The sequence below is a fragment of the Cheilinus undulatus genome, linkage group 21 (genome assembly GCF_018320785.1).
Source record: "Cheilinus undulatus linkage group 21, ASM1832078v1, whole genome shotgun sequence".
NCBI classification, from domain to species: Eukaryota; Metazoa; Chordata; class Actinopteri; order Labriformes; family Labridae; genus Cheilinus; species Cheilinus undulatus.
The window spans coordinates 28,462,864-28,484,313 of record NC_054885.1 but is presented as its reverse complement, the minus strand read 5'-3'; the positions used below and the strand labels follow the sequence as shown (position 1 = coordinate 28,484,313).

Here is a 21,450-nt window from a genome sequence, read left to right as displayed (position 1 = left end):
CGTTGCTGCAACAAAACTGAAGAGTGTGAATTTAATGTTTTTGCCTTTTATCCTCAATCAAGATGATATGACTATGTTTAACCTCAAAACGTTAATTAATTATGTAGAAACTACATGATACCATTTTTAAATGTAGCTAATAGCTTGTTTGGTATTTTGACACTGAAACCCCATACTTAATTGAAAATAAGATTAAGGTAATACACCAAATATTAAAGTTTATTGGAGATATCATTATGACCCTTTCATATTTGAAGCCAGCAACACATGCCAAAAAAGTTGGGACAGGGGATTTCTGAACACTGCACTGTAGCATTACTTCTAATTTAAACAAAGTTGTTCTGGTCATACTTCAGTACTGAGTTGATGTATATGCTGTTGTGCAGTGTCAGTGGTGCATGTGCAGAAGTTTTTCTTTAGTTTTTGACTGATTCACTTTTTTTACTCACCTGTTTGTTGAAACATATGTGAAGTGTTTGGTACTTTTCTATGCCTTTAGTAATAACATATATTGTATCATTTGTGAACAAGTGGTATTCAAAAGAAGCAAATGGTAGCAAAAAGCTGCCAAGTCTTGAACACTGAGTAACTTTCACAGCCTTCTTTATAACCCTCTTTAATCATTTGGGATCTAAAGCTAAAGTTTTCTCCTTTTTCCCCTTTAAGTGCCCCCTCCTATATCGATGATTCTGATGTTGTTGTCTATGGTGGCTTTCACACTAGGGGACCGGTCCCAGATCCGAGTGCACTTGAGCCCGAAGTCCTGTTCATTTTGGTTAGTGTGAATGCAAACAAACCCGGGCACCGGGTCCGGGCCCACTTGGGGAGGTGGTCTCGGGCGCGATTCAAGTGGACTCTGGCATGGTTCAGATGAGATGGGAATGCAGCCGCGCCCCTATACAGGCCAGAGTGTCATATCAGCTTTATGACATCATCGTAAAAACTAAACTTCTTTCCACAGCGCAGCAGTTTATTCACATTTTTCCTCAATAAAGGGCTGAAATCATGAGAGTCTAGTCAAAAAATGGCCTGTTGTGACTCACCTTACAGATGAACGTAAGTTGGAGTCAGTGAGAGGAGGTGCAAAGGCAATAAAAGTCTCCTGTCACCTCAAAAATTGCTGTATCTGCACAGCACAGGCCCATTTCATCCTCTGAGCTGCACATAGATGTGCAGAAATGAAGAGTGAAGTTGCTGGCATCTTAAGAAGTGATTTTAAATCATCCATGGCTACAGGATGGACTTTTTTGCCGGTTAAAACACAAACAATCTTCGCTTAGGTTATGACCTGAGTGGTTGCCGTGGTTGCCATGGTTGCTTCTTCTTCTCTCTCTCCTCCTTGTTGGGGTTGTAACCTGCTACGTGCATACCACCACCTCCTGTTTCAGACTGAGTACATTTGCAAGTGGGCCTGGGCACGGGTTGATGTTGCTAGTGCGTAAGCAAGCCAGCGTGAGAAAGGGGGAGAGGGACGAATCACGCCACGGTGCGGTTCAAAACAACTGGGCCTAATGTGAAAGCGCCCTAATACTAATATCTCCCAGATTTTAGTTTGATTGATAGAACTACACACTTGATTTTGATATAAAAACATTGCTATCTTAGATGCACACTAACAACTAGAGCAGAGGGTTATTGTTTGTTGTGGCAACACAATAATTTGCCACAAACTTGGGTGCAATTCTGATCAATACTGTAAATAACACCATAGGCTATATCAGTTGCCATTATTAATACCAGCTTTGCTACAGGAAAACTCTATTAGCACATGCTTTTCTGACTTGATTAAACAAGCCGCGTCTTTAAATGTAGGAATCGTTGTCATGATGACTTTATTTTGTTTTTAAGTGTAATTTTGCTGTACAGTTAAGTTGCATTGTGGTTAAATAATTACTGTTTATAATGAAAGTATACAGCTTGTCTATGTCTGACTCACTGACAATTGTAGGTGGATTTTTGCTGCACTCAAGTCACTTGAACTATGACTCTGACTGTGACAAATAAACATGCATAGACATATATAAATGTATGCTGTCCAATCCAAATCTTAACTCTCATTAAAAACAAAAAGCAGGCAGTAAAATGAAAGAGAGAGGCAAATATGCTGACAGAAGATAAGCTGCATCTCATTTTTCAGGATGAGCTGCTGGGGTTGGTTCAGGTTGACACTCGTGTCACTTTGCTCTATTATTCTGCCACAGCAAAGATCCAGCATAGGTCTGGATTATTAAGTGTTCTCCTGCAGTATTGATGGCCTGTGTAGGGGACTGCTGCTGCAGCACTGTTGTGGTTGTCTCTGTGTCCCCTGGCTGTTCCTGACTAGCTGACTGGGGACCGGCTAATTGGAGGGAGCCCTGGAGGAGTGCGGGAGGAGGAAGGAGCAGAGGAGGAGGAGGAGGAGGAAATGATGGTGGTTGGAGATGTCAGGCATCGTGCAGTCTCTGCATTTACACCAACACTACCTTCAGCGTAGTTTGATACTGAGCCCCTGCAGTGATGCAGTGGAATAGTGCTGCTTGACAAAGAAAAATCTGTTCATTTTCTTGTATAAAAAGCAAAACTTTACTGTCACGAAACCTGGAAATACAGATATGTTCATTTTTATGACATACCAACTTTCTAGTTTTATCCTTTTAACAAATTATTCCTTGATACCAGTCAAAATCTTCCTTACTCATACGATGCCAACAATACATGTGTTACTTAGTACTTTAGAAAACTAAAGCTCCTGTATACTTTGTTATTGCGCTAAAAAAGTTGGCAACATTTTAGTAAAGGGTCTAAAGTACCGTTCTAAAATGTCAAAGTAAATGCTACTTAGTCTCCAAGAGCTTGCCTTCGTTTTTGGCAACTAAAGCAGGAAATTACCTTATTTTGAACTTAAATTGTTTGAGTACTATTCACTTAAAACTGAAATTAGTTCTATCAGCTCATAAAAATAGAGTTGAAATTGCTGTTTTGGATTTTTACTTAATTTGTTTAAACCAAGAAAACTAAAGTAAATAGTAGCTGTTATGGCCAAAAATTACAAGTAACATGTTTATAATAAGTATTTAGAACAGGTTGCAAAAAACTGAGGTAATTCAGCTCAGTCTTTCTGAGTGAAATGGATGTTGCGTTTTACAGTGTATGCCTTGGCGTCTCTACATGCTGTGCACAGTGAAGCTGCCAAATAAATGGGGGCATTTCAGCAAAGAGAGCTTGTAAGGTACTGGTGAGATTAAAATTACAATACAAGAAAACAAATTACGCAGGAGTTGTGAAGTGTCTTGGAGCTTGTTCCCTGAGCTGGCTCCCTTCGTGTGCAATGGGGAAAACCTCTGAAAGGCAGTTTTCTTTTCTAGTATTTTTTTGTTTGTTTGTTTAAAGTTATAAAAGGGCAAAGTTGTACCAAATAAAGAGATTTGGGAGCCAAAACACTGGCTCATTTTACTGAGCTAAGCAAAGCAAAAACTTCTGAATTTCTAATAGGGCTTTACAATTTGGGAAAATCATCTAATTGCAGTGTTTTTTCTTTCAGTGTTGTGATTGTAGTTTAATGTGTGATTATTTTTAAGCCCCTCATCTAATGTATTTTTCAGCAAACACAAGTTATATTATAGCAAGCACAATATTGCAGTGCTCTTTAACTACATTTGTACAAAGACCAGATTTTTTCTTTCAATTTAACTATCAAAATGATTTTTTTTGACATTTTGGTCCAAAAACATAATATTGTACTAGTGTTTTCTTTCAAAATGTTAGTAATTTTGAGCATTAACAGGGATATCAGTCCCTATCCCCTATGGGCAATCGAAAGATTTTAGCTACATATTTCTAGGACTGCCATGTTGTTCATCACTAGCTTTGACACACACTGTGTCCTGATTGGTCAAAAATAAATGGCAACAGGTCTATTGAAGTGAGAAGTTGACTCAGAACACTGCAGACTGAATCAGGACTGGGCTGATGAGCATGGTTTAATCATACGTCATATTTAATTATAGTATCTGAAGGTGGATTTATGTAAAAAAAAAAAAAAAAAAAAAAAAAAGCTCAACTGCTAAGTAATCCCTGATAAAACTTTTGAAATCTTGATCATTTTTGGTTTATTTGGTAGCTATAGGGATTTAAAAACTAAGGATACTCTGAAAACCTCATCTTCCTTCCTCCTCACATTTTCCTACTTCAATAATCTTTTATGGGCTGGATGAGAAGCTTTGGGTGCCTGATTTGGCCCCTGGGCCGGAGTTGATGAACTCTCCAATATTAGAAAGATTAAACCAGGGCACATTTTGGAAAAAATATCTAATTGTTATTAATTTGACTCATATTGCAAATTTCATATGAATTGTTGTATTGAAGGAAATGATCCTTTTTAAGTCATTCACATATTTAATAATTAAAAACAAATATAAGGAAATCAGGAGTTTTTGCATACTAGTTTAGAAAAAATAAATGTGAATGTTCTCATGATGTGTAGATGAAAAAGTTACCTCTGATTTTCCATCAAGCATTAAGACTGGTCAAAACCAGCACTTATGTGCTATACTTCGACATATTTAATGTGATAAAAAATCCCATCATCCCGTGACGACTGACGATGTTGTCCAGAATGAGCAAACGATGTCATTTCAGTTAAACCATTCTTGATTAATGAATGTTATATTGACTTAAACAGCTGCTGATTGGTCACTGATTGTTAAGTCTCCTTGGAAATCTGTTCCGGTGCTTTATGTGTCAGGCACCTGCAAAAACTCAGATCAAACTTATTTTAGCCTCATTCACCTGACAGATTTAGATCAACATCTAATTTACAGATATTTAAAACAACTTCTGACTTGTCAGTGGCTATTTAATACAATTTGTTTTTTACATCTTGATCTTGTCTTGGTCTAAGCTTTTTTCAGACTCTGTCTCAACCCCCAAAAGCCTTGGTCTTGTGTTTGTCTCGGTGCACTCTGGTCTGAGACATGTCTTGGTCTCGATTGTCTTGACTACAACACTAGTCTACAAAACCAAACCCAATCCAGATAAAATCATCTCTGAGCTATCAAATATCAAACTGTTTTCAATGCCCATTGAGATACGTCCATGCAAAGCCTTAGTATTACCACTTTGTACCCGAATGCCCAAATTAGCTAGAAATAACTCTTAATGCGTTGACTAAATAGAGTATTAAGTGTCACGTTACACAACTTGCCGACTCTAGACATGCTAAGAAGTAATTTTGTATTTATTGATTTAAGGAAAAGCCTCTTTTACTATCTGTCTGTTTTACTGAGTATACTGTCTAGTCCAGATTGTTTCTTAACTTAAAGTAACTGCATCCACCTGTCTTTGTGCTGCATCATGGTCTTTTATCATCCTTTAGTGTTTATAAAGGCTAATGATGGTGAATGAGTCTTTGTGTTTATGAGCATATGGAGACAGAGGAGGTGTGTTATCAGAGCTTTATTTTAGGAATTGCCAGTGACTTTCCAATCATAACTTTGCTTGAAATGGCCATCCCTACTGACAACCCCGCCTATTTATAGCTTCACCAACTGTAGCAGAAACCCCTCATTTATACAGTTAACTTAGTCTAATGTGTTCTCTGTCAGCTATAATGAGCGTCTGAGTCCATCATCCAATGCTCCAGGGTAACTTTGTACATCCACGTCAATGCAAATTTCACACTCACTTTGTTCTAAGTCCACTAGTGCGTCTCCCACTCCTCCACCACCATCATCATCAACCCCCAGCCTCTTCCCGCTACGTCCCACCTGGACCATTTCTCACTGTAAGAGGGCAGGACGTAGGAGGAGGAACTCATTCCTGCCCTCATTACCATTCAAGATAAGCACCAAGTGTGTCCAAACACTGTCGATGGCTGTTTAGAAAGACAGATTTTGCACAGCTGAAGGAGGAGATGTGTAGTTGTGTGTGTCGGTGAGATAAAGCGAGGCAGAAAGTGCTAGAGAAACCAAGAGGAGTAAGGTACAAGTCTCTCTTTCATGTCTGCCCTTGACCTGGCTCTGTTGATAAGTGAACTTCACATCTATCTCTTGTTTTTCCTCTTCTTTCAGACCATCATGGAGCAGTTCAACCCCTGCTTACGGAACTTTGTTGCCATGGGGAAGAACTATGAGAAGGCCCTCGCCAGTGAGTCCTTTTTTTTTCTCATTTATTTTTCTGTGAGCTCGAGGCAGACAGCCAAGCCAGCACTCTTCTCTTTCTAACTGGCTGTATTGTACTGTACTGTAGTGGCTGTGATACAGGAAACAGAAAGGATTTCTCTTTTGATGCAGAGGTGAGGAAAGTTTTTGGTCCAAACCACAAATTTATCAGACCTTAAAAGCCAAATCCCAGAAGCCTTGTTCTTGTTTAATTTAGGGTCATATGCTCATTATAATCAGCATCTTAACAGTACCAGTGCTCAGTAAGGGCTTCAGATTTCTTCATTCTTATAACCACATGTTGTAAACAGTAAATCTCCATATAATCACTTGCACACATAAATGGTAAAAGGAGTTGAGCTTGGAGCATTTTCAATCATCTAACTACTCAAAGTGCTTATACACCACAGATCACACTCAACCCATTCACACCTGTTTACTTTACATTGACACACTGATGGCAGAGCTGCTGTGTAGAGTGTCCTTCAGTATTAACTAAATGTATGTATCCATACACTTTCACATGCCACTGATGCAGTGGCCTGTTGGGGTCGTGGGGGATCTGGAGCCTATCCCAGCTGTCATTACACCTTGGACTGGTCGCCAGTCAATCACAGGGCTGATATATAGAGACAGACAACCAGGCACGCTCACACTCACACCTGCGGCCAATTTAGAGTGATCAATCAACCTAACAAGCATGTCTTTGGTGGTGGGAGGAAGCCGGAGTACCTGCAGAGAAGCTAGGGCATTATCCTTGAGGGTGTGTGGCAATTTCTCACAAGTGGGCTAGAAAGTACATTTGAGCTTGGTAGTTTGGCAGTTTGAACTTGCAGTGGAGCAAAAGACGCCATAGAACAAACAGACGGTGACATATCCTTCAAAATAAGAGCATATCATAGACTTTTTGCCGTAATTTTTTTTCCAGGTATACATTCATGACCCCCTTAAAATGGCTTTTTGGTCCCAACTCACATGTTGAGAACCAAGGCATTGGATTTCTCTCCACTCAGTGCACTTGAATCTGTCAGAGGGGAAGTTTCAGGATTACATATCGAGTCCTGAGGGATTTATGCTTTGATTGATGATCATCCAACTATAATATAGTTCTCCTTCTGTTGGTAATCAAATGTTCATTATTTCTGATTAAATAATCACTCTTGATCAGCACTCTGTATGAAAATCAGTGTGTTTTAATAATGGGTGAAATTAAAACTGCTGGTAGTTTTAGGTGTAGTTCTAGTAGAAATAAGTTAACAGTTTTATCATGGCGTCAAATCATTTAAGTAGAACAGATTGTTTCTTAAGGTAAGAAATATGTTTCTCGGCATCTTTAGTCTTGAATGCTACAGCTGTGTTTTATGCCCCTCAGAGAGCTCAAGGGCAGAAATGATGTATATCTGGAGTTGCATCAACAGGTGTATGTTGATAAAGATTTTTGGAAAAAAATGAAATATGTCCAATCACAGTAAAGGAGAAACCATGCATGCCATTGGAAAGTTGAGACAGTCCAACAAGAAGAAATACTCAGGTCAGCTAGCCGGGAAAACAAAAGAAAGATTAAAGCAGTTTCATTCACTTCCATTTGGATGCCAATTCTGTAAACAGGACAGTGTTAATTTCCTCAACTAAAAATGTTTTTCGAACATTTTTTTTTCCATGAGAAAGACTAAGACTAGCCAAAAATAGATCTTCATGACTAAAACTGACTAAAATTAAGTGAAGTTTTTGTCAAGATGACTAAAACTAGACTAAAATGTAATTTAGCTTTTGTCAGACATTCAACATCCATGATATTTCTCCACTGTAGGTAAATTTTTCAAAATGCAATGCATCTCGATCTATAACTCCTCTCAGCTGTAGAAAGCAGGGACTCAAGCTTTGGCAGAGTGCATAGAACATAATACTGTGATTTGGCAGCAGATTTAGGCAAGAGAATAAATGCTTGGACAAAAAGTAAAGACTAAAATGTGAGGAATTTTTCATGAACTAAAACTAGACTAAAATGTTTTTTAGTTATCATCGACTAAAACTATAAAGGGTAGAAATTACTAAAATGTGACTAAAACCGAAAGATTTATTTATTTATTTCAATAAATTAAAAAAAAAAAACAATTAATATCCAACGTAAAAAATCTTCCACTTTGAATGAAAAAGAGCAGAATGAAGAATAGTCTTATACTATCTGCCCAGTTTTCACAAAACATTGATCAACAAACTATTACATGCATAGTAAGAATTCAAAATAAAACAGACAAGCTGCAGGCCAAAACAGAAATTTAATCTTAAGACTAAGACTGAAAATACAACTTAAAATAGCTGTCAAAATTAACACTGTAACCAGAGAGTAAATGTACCAATGTAGAAATGAACCAGTATGATTAAAGTAGATTTCTGTAATGCTTTGGGTGGCACCCCAACATCCATTATTGAGATACAGCCACTGATTGTGACAACAGAGTACTCAGTTTTAATCCTGATTTCGAGTACTGACACTGAACTTCCCTGATTTAAGGTTTGAGCTGGGTGTGATAGAGCGAACACATTTATCCTGACAATTACACACTTCATTCTGTAGCCAAACATAAATGTCCACATGGAAGATATTCAGCTACTTACACTACACCCAGTGCAAGTGTTGATTACAGTAATTATTACTGTGTTTAGATGCTATAACAGCTGTCTATTTAGGGCTTCAGGAGCTTAGTGGAGGCTATTGATTATCTATTTTTAGCATGATTTGTTGTGCATCAACATTCAAAGTTTAGCCAACATTTAGCAATGCCTTAATGACTTTTTGAACAAATAGGTGTGTCTCTACTTAATGCCTGATTGGAAATAATTATTAGATGGTAGGGCTTTTGCTTCCTTGTTTGTTTCTGGTTCAGATCACTTGATCATTATCCTCAGGATGAACTGCGAGGAGTCTTGTGGGCTGAGCCAAGCTTGTTGTAATTAAAGTGATGGAGCTGTCAGACAAAATGTGAGACCAAGAGACATGAAGTGAACTTTAAAATGATCTGTTTTTGATTATTTATGAGCATCAATATTACCTCAGATATTTAAGGAATATCAAGGCCTTTAACTTGATATTAAAGATGTTTTTTTTTTTTCATATTTCTAGCCAGATTTCTTTCAGCTTTCAGGCTTGCAAAGCAGCATACCTTTGAGGTTTTATTATCCAGTTTGCTAACAGTGTTGCTAAACTTTCCCCCTAAACACCCCTCAACCTTAACTAAATCCTTTCAGTCCAACTAATCCAGAAATTAGCGGGGTCCCCCTCCCTTCCCAGGCCTCCACCTCTTTCCTAGGAAACAGAGCAACTAATCCTGGTATTGGTCTAGGTGGGAGACAGACTGGTAGGGACTCAGTGAGCCAGTAAAGACCCTCTTTGTAGGATTGGCAAAACCCAGAGGACTTAGAAGCTCTGATTTGTGGGGGCAGGGGACAAGAAGACATACTCCCACCCATATGGTGCATTCAGGGAAGTAATTCAACACCATAAAATGCCAAAAATGGCTCTTCTTGATCTGCATATGGGCACGAATCTTTGCTTTGAATGAGTGTAAAAGCAACAGATGCACACAGCTGCCAACTGCCGACCAAAAACAGCCTTGAACTTGTTACATCAATCCCCCGGCAGCATGACGAGGACAGTGTAGGTACAGGAAATGATGGCTGTCCTGATTAAGAGATGTGCGGTTGTTCCTTCTCTTCTCTGGAGTGAAGGATGAGTGACGGATCAGTAGCTCTGAGACGAGCCCCTCCCGTAACAATTGTCTGCCCGCCTCACAATCAGAGGGATCTGGTAATCCTCTCCGTCTGTCTCGGCAAACCCCTCACCACACATTTCATTAGACACAAGTGGAGTATCTGTATAGATCCAGCTTATCTACTCAGCCACCCTTCAGCTACACTCACAAACACTCCAGCAGCAGCAGAATCAGCAAGAAGAAAGTGTCTGCTGCTTGGAAATCACTTTGAAAATCTGCTGTAGCTCGCACCATTCTACTCGCACAACCCCCCTTCTGAAAACTCGCATGTACAAGCACACACATTTTCCACATCAAGGCGTGCAGGAGGTGTGTTTGGCATAATGAAGAGAATTAGCCGTGATGCTCGGGGAGGCTCTGCTCTCAGTTCGAAGGTGTTTCCCCAGCGAGAGGAGAAGGCTTCCCGTCTTCTGCCTTTGACTCAGCTGTAATTGGAATTAGCATTAGCATATGTCCCTCAGCCTCCAGCCTGTGAAACTTCCCCCTATCTCAGGCCTGCATCTGTCTGCTGGAATCAGCCTGCCCCTGCCAGGCTATTGTTGTAAATGTGTCTCTCACCCGGCAGCTGTCTGCAGGTACAGGACCCATCTGTCACCTCGACTGCTGCCGAGTTCACCTCCGAAAAGCAGGCGCTATTATTCACGAAAGATGGACTGATTGGCAGGCTGTATGGCAGTCTGGGCAGACATCACTGGAGGCCTTTGCTACCCCCTGTGTGCCCTTTTGTTGGCCAGCACAGCTGCAGTTGAAATAATAGGGTCTGAGGTGGATATTGATCCAGGGAACCAGAAGTGCGCTTGATCTTTATTCCGCCAGGAACAAAGAAAAGAAGATGTGGCTGTAGATTTGGATTAACACTATTGATGTTTCTTATGTTAACCTACGATCTAGAACAAAGGTCAAACAGTTTGTTTGTGCATGCATTGGCTTTTGTGTGCACAAATGTGCAAATGCATGGGACATCTGTTTAAATGACCCCTGACTTCCTTTGGCTAATAGCGTAAAAACAGATTACTTGGGCAGTTAGGTAAGCCCCTTACAAAATAAAGGCAATTAAAGATAAATGAGCAATGCGTCATTAATTATAGAGTTAGGAAATAACTTTTGGATGTTATCAAAGAAGATTTTGGGAGTTTAATCAAATTTGGTGTTAATCATTTAGATTCTTTTTCATATAATTACCTCTTTTTGATGTTCTGGATGACTCATTATTGGTTTAGATGTATTACAGAGGAAGGGAGGGAAAGATTATCAATGGATGGTGGCCTTTAATGAGATAAAAAGCAGCATCTTTTGATGAGCTGTCTCACCAGACATGATAATACAACAACAATAAGACCACACAGGAACTTTGACACTTCCTTTTGTCTTTTCTGTGGTTGTTTCTTTGGCTTGTCAACCTCAGTGTTACTTTGTTTTAAAGGTATGCAAGCTGACAATGATGCTCTCCACAGGAGTAGTGCTGGAAAAGTGCCATCCAACCTCAGATCTATTCACCATTTAACCATTTTACAGCAGCAGCAGCCATTACTACCGGCTTCCAGTACAACTAAACCTTGCTTGTCGCTACCACCTCATTCTCCTCTAATGGGGCTGATTGGTCCAGTCTGTTCTCAGATCAGGCACAAAAGTTTTAGGAGTTTTGCAAGATGGATCTGCCTATGACAGACATGAGTGACCTTTTTCTAAAGTGCTTGTTTGAAATCAGAAATTACTAAATGAACCAGTTAGGTATCAGAGAGGCCATTTTTGCTGCCATGGTATGAAGACAGGTATTGATATCATTTGTTATGGACTGGTAACTTATTGAAATTTAAAATTCTGGTATTTTGACAACTGTAAAACAATTGAAATAACTTTAATAGCAATTCTAAAGAAACAGGGGGCCAATGCAAAGATCTTGAAAGTGGATTTGTGGCATGACATCTCTTTTTTTTTTTTTTTTTTGTTAAAACTCTTGCTGAAGCATTCGAAACTTAAATTCACTCCAAAGTTTGTAATTTTTGTTTGAACCCACAGGTTAAACTGATATGTGTTAGAAGTTGTTCCTGTCCTACTTTAGATCCTTCCGAGATCATTTTCATGTTTTTTTTTTTTTTTTTTTTTTTTTAAATGTACTTGCTCATCCATACTTGTATATTAATGAGACAGGCAGTGAGAGATTGCTGTGAGGTGGGGTCATCAGGGGAAACAGAAATGTTCTATTGGGTTTGATCAACATAGAATTGATGGTTGACATTATATTGTGTTATTATTGGTCCTGTCAGTCATTTAATACACTCAAATCCATGTTGATACCTCCCTCAGCATTGGAAACATGTCGTACTCTCGCTTTTATTTTGGCTTGCCTTCTTCTTCTGGACTGATTCAGTTGTCTTCACATAAAGAGCAACATGCTGGACAGCTCACTGCTTTGTTTGCGGCTCATAATGACACCAAAGAAATCCCAAGACAGAATGAACTTTATGTTGTTTCCTTGTTTATGTGGTAAAAATAAAATTCAAACTTGGTTGTAATTCAGCCCTGAATTGCACTGAGTTCTCAGACTGTCAGGTGTGACAATGACAGATTGTCAACTTAACAGTCAATCTAGGATGTTTTAATTTGTGGAATATGAATTGTATCCCTAAAATTATTAAAATTAAGAGCAAAAAGTATTTTTGTGTTCATTCAAAGTTGCAAAGCTACTATTGCCAGATTTGTGATGGCATCGGAGTGTGATTAATCGAAGTCCTTTTTTATATTTTGCTGCATTTTGCATTTCATCCTTTTAACAATTAATCAAAATTAATCTAAAATTTTAGCAGCATTAGTTATTATGTCCCAAAGTGGTAGCATGTACAGTGAAAATACAGTGGGTCTAAGAATGCTTCCTTGGGGGACACGATATTTAGAATCATGAAACATTAAAACACAAGCACTGATGCCAATGTAAAAAAAAAAGAGCAACTATTTTTCAGGATCATGGCTTTATTGCATGCTTTTACCAGTTCAATCAGCACATTTAGGCCCATCCAGTCACATCAGAAGGCTGTTCAGTCTTTTTCTGCCTGGTTGATGGAATTTTTTTTACTTGCCACTGCTCCTAAATGTTGCGAATTACTTGCAACTTAACCTCATGGTCTCTGCTAAGACATAAGATTTCCTCTTTTTGCAAGTTTCCTTCAATTTTTGTTTTTGTTGTTTTGGTCTAAACAAGTAAAACGGATTGTTTGAGTGATGATTTGTCTCTTGTTTAACACTGAATGGCCTTTTTGGGGAATCTTAAAGTTTACAGCTCCCCTGTTATTCATCCTGCACTGTTTTTTGTTTGGTGACTCAGCTGTTAAACAATAGCAAAGATATACTCCACTGGCAAAATGGAAGTCCACTAGAACACTTCTTAAATCACAGGCCTTGGCTTTTGATTCTTACCTTCATCCCAGAAAAATCCTGCTGCAGTCTTCAGAACAATACAGCAACTCAGAAAGCCATCATGCCATCCATGTTGCACAGGAGGACTTCCCAGCAGGTGTTAGCAATGTCTATGTAGGTGTATGAACTGTAATCCATTTAACAATCAAAAGACTCCGCGAGTTGCTGCGGCACCCTGCTGTCAAGTGTTCAGACATATTGACCAAAAGGATGAAATGGAACAGAGGAGGGAAAAGGCTGGTGGTGGCTAACAGCATGTGGTTAACAGTGTGACATTGCCATTTCCTTGGCTGGCAAATATTGAATTATTGAGGTCAGTTTTCTTGAGGATCAAAAAGAGCACGGGAATGAAAAATGTCCCCCAAAAATTGAGTCAGACAAGAGAAATTACATGTTTGAACACATATAAAGCGTAAAGTTAGATTTAATGTGTGGGTCTTATCAGATAAAAGAAAACAGGTTTTGCCACCTCATATCTGAAAAACTGAAGCAGATGTTTTCAGTTCTTCCCTGAAAAAGCCAATGAGCTCAGTTAATGCAGGATAGAGGAGAAATAACCATTTAAATATGCTTTTTTGAAATGACAACCCAGCTTCCCATATGACAATTTGCCAGCAACAAAACTTAGCAGAAAACCCTCTTTATGCCTGTGTGCATTCCCCATTGAACCCAGATGATCTGCTAGGAAAGAATTTCCTCTTTGCAAGCAAGCATGCAGAATGCAAACAAGATGCTGCTGAGAAATTACACAGCAACATCAGCACTGCCTGATATTTGATGGCGAGCGAGAGGCTGTGATTCACCACTTGAAAAAAATCTGCAGAAAGCAGGGAAAAGAGTAAAAATGTTCAACATCACTGACCAGACTTCTGAGAACTTTGTTCACACATTTTGATTTGTCTTTCCTAACTTCTACATGACTATGCTGAGTCATTATCCTGGGGTCTAGACTTCAGTATAGGAAGTGTTCCTAGTATTGACCAATCAAGTATCAGCTGGGTGTGCAGTATGCACAAGGAGGAAGAAATCACATCCACTATGTCGTGATGTGAGGCTGATTTATTTATCTGTATAAACAGATATCTGCATGCAAATTCAGCTGCTAATCAGTCTAAGATTAAAAATTTCATTTTAGGCGAAAAATCTGCTTATTGTTGTGTCACAGAAGCCAATCTGTATTTAGATTTCCCGATTTCTCTGAATGCATCAAAAGACTCAAATATTAATCTCACAGTAGGATGCAAAGTCAGTTTATGAATAAATATTATTCTTTTATTATTTCTCTGAATATAAATTGCGAATTATTCTCTTTCCTCATTTTACCTTATAGGTTATTTTAGTAATGCGGTTGTTTCTTTAGGATTTTATGTTGTTTTGCAAGGTATCACTACCTCCCTTGTCAGAAATGATTCATCTGACGATTAAAAAACATTCTTTTAAATGGACTTGTCATCTTGAGGGCAGACAGAGCTTGAATTTTCCTTTCCACAAATCTGCATCACAATGTTAGTATTTTGGTGAATGCAAGACTTTTAAGTTGCAAGGAAATCAAAGGAAATTACTCCAATGCAGAATGCAAATCAAAAGTCCAAACTCAAATCGATCCATACAAAAGGAGAACACAAGGACACACAAGGAACCCAGCTGGTTAGATGCACTATCACATTGAAGGGCATAAGAAACACACGGGCTAAGGACTACAAAATAATAACAGGAATCACAAACTAAGGGGATTAAAAAAAGGTAACACAAGGAACAGAGGGGAGGGTAAAAATGACTAAATTTGTTCCCATTCATTCTGTAGAGCATTTATGAAGTATACTGATGTTGGATTAAAAGCCCTGGATCACAATCTTCATTCCAGTTCATCCGAAAGGTTCTCACAGGGGGTTGAAGTCAGGACTCTATGCAGGCCGGTCAAGTTGTTCCACACCAAACTCATCAAACCATGTCTTTACAGTCCTTGCTTTGTGCACTGGGGCACAGTCATGTTGAAATAAGAAAGGATCTTCCCCAAACTGTTGCCACAAAGTTGGAAGCATAGCATTGTCCAAAATGCCCTGGTATGCTGAAGCATAAAGATTGACCTTCACTGGAGTTAAGGGGCCTAGGACTAACCCTGAAAAAAACAGCCCCGCACCCTTATCTCTCCCCTGACTCACCCAACTGACCTCCAAACACAAGAGCATGGTTTTTCATGCCAAAGAACATGTTTCCACTGCTCCACAGTCCTGTGTCACTGTGCTTTACAGAACTCCATCTGACGCTTAGCATTGGACTTGGTGATGTGAAACTTGCAGTGGAAGTTCAGAACTCTTCAGCTACAGGATCAAAAGAGTGCTGGTGACCTTTTATGTCCTATGAGCCAAGGGTTTGCTATTGTTTTTTTTTTTTTTTTTTTTTTTTTTTACTGGTGCCAAATCGATACTTTTTAAAATATGCCAATGCCTGAATCGATACTTTTAAGAGAAGAAAAAGTTTCAGGTTTATCTGAGTAAAAGCTGTCTTGGTAACCCTAATGATTCAGAAATAAAATGCCAATTTAACATTACAGAATTTCTTCACATAATGTATTTTGTGTCTTTCCTTTGGTGTGGCGGGGATCATGTTAGGATTGTGAGGTACTGAAGTGAAGCACCAAAATCTGTCTTGTAATTCGGTACAGGATGTTTTGCTACCGCATTTCGGTATTCGTCCCTTCGTACACAAGACTCTGTGATTTTACATGGGCTCCCACTTTGTGGCTGAATTGCTGTTGTTCCTAAACAGTTCCACTTTCTAATAATGACTTACAGTTGACTGTGAAATATCCAGCCGAGATTAAATTTCACGAACCGTCAGATTGCTAAGGTGGCGTCCATCACAGCACCACACTTGGAGTCACTGAGTTCTTCAGAACAATCCATTCTGTATCACAAGTGTTTGCAAATGGAGACTGCATGGCTAGGTGCTTGATTTTATACATGCGTGTACTGATTTAAACACCTGAATTCAATACTTTACAGGTGTGGCCAAATACTTCTGTTCATATAGTGTATTTCACTTGACAATACAATTCACTTGATTTACATGGGTAAAAATTCTGAGTAAAATGCATATTCTTCAAGTAAAGAGGAATAAAACTCTCTTCTTCTCTTGTTATATAACAGTGATTAGCAAACAGATACACTGTCAACACTATTGCCCACCCCTACTTAGCAGATATACATCAAACTAACCAGAATTCCTTGCAAGTACTGATATGATTTCTGTCAGCCCTCCTGCTTTCCCAAGGAACTGTTTTTTCTTAATGTTGGTTGACAGACTGTTGCTATGCAATACTGGCCAATCAGAATCAAGGATTTAACATAGCCATGTATAATTAAACAGTAAACAGTGCATGCAAGGAATAGGCAGTATTTAGTAGAAGTTGTTTATTACTTAATGCTGGCTAAACCGGTATTCTTTAGAAGATGGCCGTTGTCCATAGAGACTTATCGTCGTCTGCCGACAGCTGATGAGTTCTGATATTGGCTTTTCAAAAACATTGAACGCGTTCCTTTTTTCTTGTCCTTTTATCCAGATGTGACGTTTGCTGCCAAAGGCTACTTTGACGCCCTGGTCAGAATGGGGGAGCTTGCCAGTGAAAGTCAAGGATCCAAAGATTTGGGTAAGTAACTGACAAAGACCTTATATCATCTTCTTTTTAAAAAACTTTCTGTCTTTATTCCTGGCTTTGTGTTAGACTGGAACCAGTCACTGCAGCAGCATCACTTCTTTATACAATTGCACAGACATCATATAACTTCTGACGTGTTGTGTTGTTTAATAAGAGATTTTACCAGCTTTTTTCAGTCCTTAGTCCTTTTATGTTGGATTTTGTGCTGGAGGAAACAACTTTTTCAAATTCCTGGCCTCCTTATGTCAGGAGAATGTCATCACAGTTAGAAATGGGTTACAGTAATGAATGCAGCACCATCAGCAGAGCGAGGTGTGAGCTGATCATCATTTATTCACGACAGTACAGATGAAGGTGGTGTGTTTTCCATACCGACTGAAGATTGATTTTGAAGAAGCGGTTCCATTTGCACGGAAGCAGTTTTCCTCTTTGATGGATTTCCTGTGTTATATTTATTGATGTTGTGAGGAAATGAATATTATTCTATCATTTGTCATGATTCTACATATAATGCCAATATGATGACACTCTAATCTGGAGTCAGACATAGAGGTGAGTTGTAGAGGCAACACCTGGTGTTTTCGTAGTGATCGATGTCTGTATTTACTGTCATCTGCCCATGGGAAATCACGTCCTGTTTGAAAAGATTCCCCTCACACTGATTGTGCTCTCAGCTGCTTGATCTGTGTAAAAGTAGCTGTTGATTTGACGGGGCTTTTGTTGCAGCAGAGCTAAGATCCAGTTTGGGTTTCCTCCAGCCCAGCCAGCCGGGACTGACATGAAAGTACTCTCAGGATGTTTAATGCAGAAAGCAGCCCCCTCTCTCTCTTTCTATTCCCCGCCTCTTTCTTTTTACTGTGCAGCTTCTGTGAGGTTTCCCATTGATTAAAAAACTTACAACCTTACTAACAGTTGCTGGCTCTTCCAAACCAGATATCCTTAGCTGAATTGGAATGCGACCAAGAGCAACTTGTGGAAAAAATGTTTTAAATAGTCATCTCCCTCGTTGTGTTTCACATATTCATGAAAGATGCAACATCTCCTCCTCTGGAAAGGGTGTATGTATAGTTTGTGTGAATATATATCATTTTACGCACCTCTTTTGTCAGCAGTGAGTGTGAGGAAGCTGAAAACTGATTCCATTTTCAAAAGCTGTGCCTGCAGGAGGATTTGCAAGGGACTGGGTGTTTGCAATGACTCATTCTACTGGTGAAAAGACTCTTTTTATGTGTCTGTTTTTTTATTTTTTATTTTTCTGAGTTCATCCAGACTGAGTGTTTCTGTGCAAAAACAGAAAAGGTTCTGATGTCTCTATAGATATTTGCGCCTGATGTTCGGCCGTCTGCAGTGCAGTGTGCTGGCTACAAATAACCCCTGCATGACACCGGTTTTTCCCAGGGTGTGATTGGTGAGGTTTGATTTTCCAACCACTTGCTTATGACTTTTTGGAGACCCCACCCTGACCAGTGTCATTGCCCTGACCCCCTGTCGAAATAATGTGGTGGAAAAGGACCCAAGTTTCCTGTTTGTCCGGCACACAGAGAAATACCCAGAGACTGAAGAGAAAAGGGCATCAGAGGGTAGCTGAACAAACCAAAGACCACATACCTGGGTCCACAACACAGCCTGTTTTCCCTGTATGGTTTTGATTTAGTGATTTCTTGTTTTTTTTTCCTACTTAAATCAGTTTTGATGGCAGTTTTAAAGGTCACATTTTATGCAAAATACATTTTTTCAGGCTTAACAAAAATATGTGTTGGCTTGTCCACAGTCCCCCCATGAATCATAAAAATCCATTCCTTCCCCCTGCTCTCTTTCTCCACCTTTCAGGAAATGTGTGCTGAAACAAGTCGTTCTCAGATTTCCCCTTATGATGTCGTGTGGGGAGTTGCTTTTATGTTTACTCTGTGGTAGTTCCTTGAATAATGGACAATATTTTGCATACAGGGATAATACAACAAAGCTAATGGTCCCTACTCAGAATACCAAGGAAAGTGGAAGTCAGCATTGCATAGCAGCAACAGCAGCTGTTGAGATGAGCTACTGTATGACACTGAGGTATTGAGACTGCCAGCACAAAAAGTGCCACTAAAGGATATAAACTTGAACTTCACTCAAGCTAAGGTGAAGTGTTTTTTATAGATTTGACCGTTGATAGAAGTTACCATTAGTGCAAACTAATGGCTCATTTAGCCTACCTTTACATTTTGAAAATAGAACTTTCACTATTCATACTCTCCCACATGCCTTCTGAGTTGAGATGGACATTGAGGGCCAGTTTCTACCCTTTAGCCCTTATCTTAGTCATTTCCCTTGGTTTTGCACATTCACATCAGGTGAAGGAGTAATCCTAATTCTCTCTTGAATGAAGGGCTAAGGGCCAAGGGCTACGTAGCACTTGATATGAGGACTGACCGTACCACATTTGACAAGGGCATCTTACATGTGAGCTCTTGTCTTCTCTAATGATAGTTATTTATCGGCCAATGGCGTCTCGATTCTTCGGGGAATGTTTTCACCCCTGCACCGTACCACTCTGTTTCGAGGGGGAAAGGGAAGGGCTAAGGGGTAGATATGGGATAAGCCCTAAATGTATCTACTAGAGGGTGTGATATCATGTGGTCATCTACTTCCACTTTCAATTCTTGACCAATATGTGCCTGTGTGAGGTAACATCATACATTTTAAAAGCTGCTGAATTACTCATACACTCCTCAAAAAGCTCCACCTTTTCCTCAAAGTATTTGTCCTTGTGTTTTGTTGGTCTGGCTTGAGCTATTGGCTCCTCTGCTTGACACTGCCTCCATGATTTCCGGTGTCATTGCAATGTTTGGTCCACATTCATGAGTTGCAGAAAATGTACAGTAATAAGGACGTAGAAATGAATGCAGAGCACAGGCAGAACATTTTGTCCATATTAATATGCATGTCACATTTAGAGCACACATGAGCATTAAGGCTTTGTATCATCATGTTGGCTGTCTGTATAACCTCGTCCATGACAATCCCCTCTTGTAATTAATCACATTAGTAACATGATTAGTTAGCAGTATCATGTAGAGGCTTTTGAGTCCACGGGCAGATTCTCTCCAGATGATGAAAATCAGCATTTTTTGCCCTGATGTATTTGCATGATACTCCTGTGAGTTTGCAATTCCATTTTTAAAGCCTGTTTGTTAATTCCTCAGAGACTCACTTAGAGACAGGCTGCAAATGGTCCCACCTACACACCTTAGAGCCAGCAGCTGCTCTCCATCGCTCTCTTCCTTTCTCCTCCCCTTTTTGGCTTCTGTCTATAACACACAGTGTACATGCACGAACATAAATATTATACTTAAACAGTGATTGATTAAAATAATGCCCTCAGCTGCTTTTTCATCAACAAATCAACATGCACTACACCCTTTAGAACACAGACTTTTACCATACACATCAACCTTTTTGTTTATGCATGTGTGCTTGTCTTCATGCCTTTTATACCCTGATGGTTGTGTGCATTTTCCGTACATACACCTTCTGTCAGCTCTGTGTTTTTACAGTGCAAGGGCTCTTTTAATCCACTTGTGTATATCTCCGCCTAAAGAGACTGACTCTCTCTCTCTCACCATCCCCACTACTCCCACACACTCTCTCCCACACATCCTCCTCTGGTTGGGCTAATCATCGCCTGTCACTTTGCCACCCCCACGCACATGCATGTACACACACATTTAAACACACCTTCCCGCCCTCTCTCTCTCTCTCTCTTCTCCTTTTCTCCCTCTCTCTTTGCCATCTTCCTCCTCTTTTATCCCTCATCATAAAAAAAGAGTGAGTTTATTACCTCTGTGACATTTGCAGCTTTCCAAACCTTCTAGGGAAATACAGCAAGTGTTGAGTTCGCAAGGCTGGATGTATTTACGACCGTTCTTACCAACAAGCTCTGCTCCATTGTGTTTATATCCATCTGAAATAAGAGGCTTGTTATTTACAACTGGACCTGAAGCCAATTGTGCAGCTTAACTCCTCTTAAAATTCTGAGTGTTTCGATTTATCATCATCCCAAAAGAGCTCGTTTGTCTTTGTTTCACCATCCAAGTTTGCCTTTTAGTCAGCCTGCATTCTAGTTCTTAAAGTCAAACAAGGGGCTGCATGAAAGCTCCCAAATTTAATCATTGAATATTATCTTTAAATATATTATGTAAACTAGTGATTTTTCTTCTTAGAATTTGTACAGTGTACCTCCACTTTAGAATGGCTATGATGACCAATGCATTCAGATGAAGCTTACACTAGCCATTAGCAGTCTTGAATGGAATTGTGTAAATTTAATGTTAGACTTACCATAATAAGTTACACTTTTAACACCTAAATTTCACATCTAAAACAATTACTTCATGCATTTACCATATTTACAGTGCAGTTTCTTCTGAAAATGGAGACTTTTCACACATGTGCATTATATTTGTCAGTTAACCTTGCAAATCTT

General features: G+C 39.3%; 1 protein-coding gene across 5 annotated transcripts in view; it reads left to right on the top strand.

Annotated features, from left to right (window-relative positions):
* The window catches only part of baiap2a (BAR/IMD domain containing adaptor protein 2a), a 114,402-nt gene that overhangs the window by 26,556 nt on the left and 66,396 nt on the right, over nt 1-21,450 (top strand). For all 5 annotated transcript variants that reach the window (XM_041778485.1, XM_041778483.1, XM_041778482.1 and 2 more), the window contains exons 2-3: nt 6,048-6,123; nt 16,887-16,973. In XM_041778485.1, coding sequence (XP_041634419.1) covers nt 6,048-6,123; nt 16,887-16,973 — 163 coding nt within the window. The remainder of the gene's footprint in view (nt 1-6,047; nt 6,124-16,886; nt 16,974-21,450) is intronic.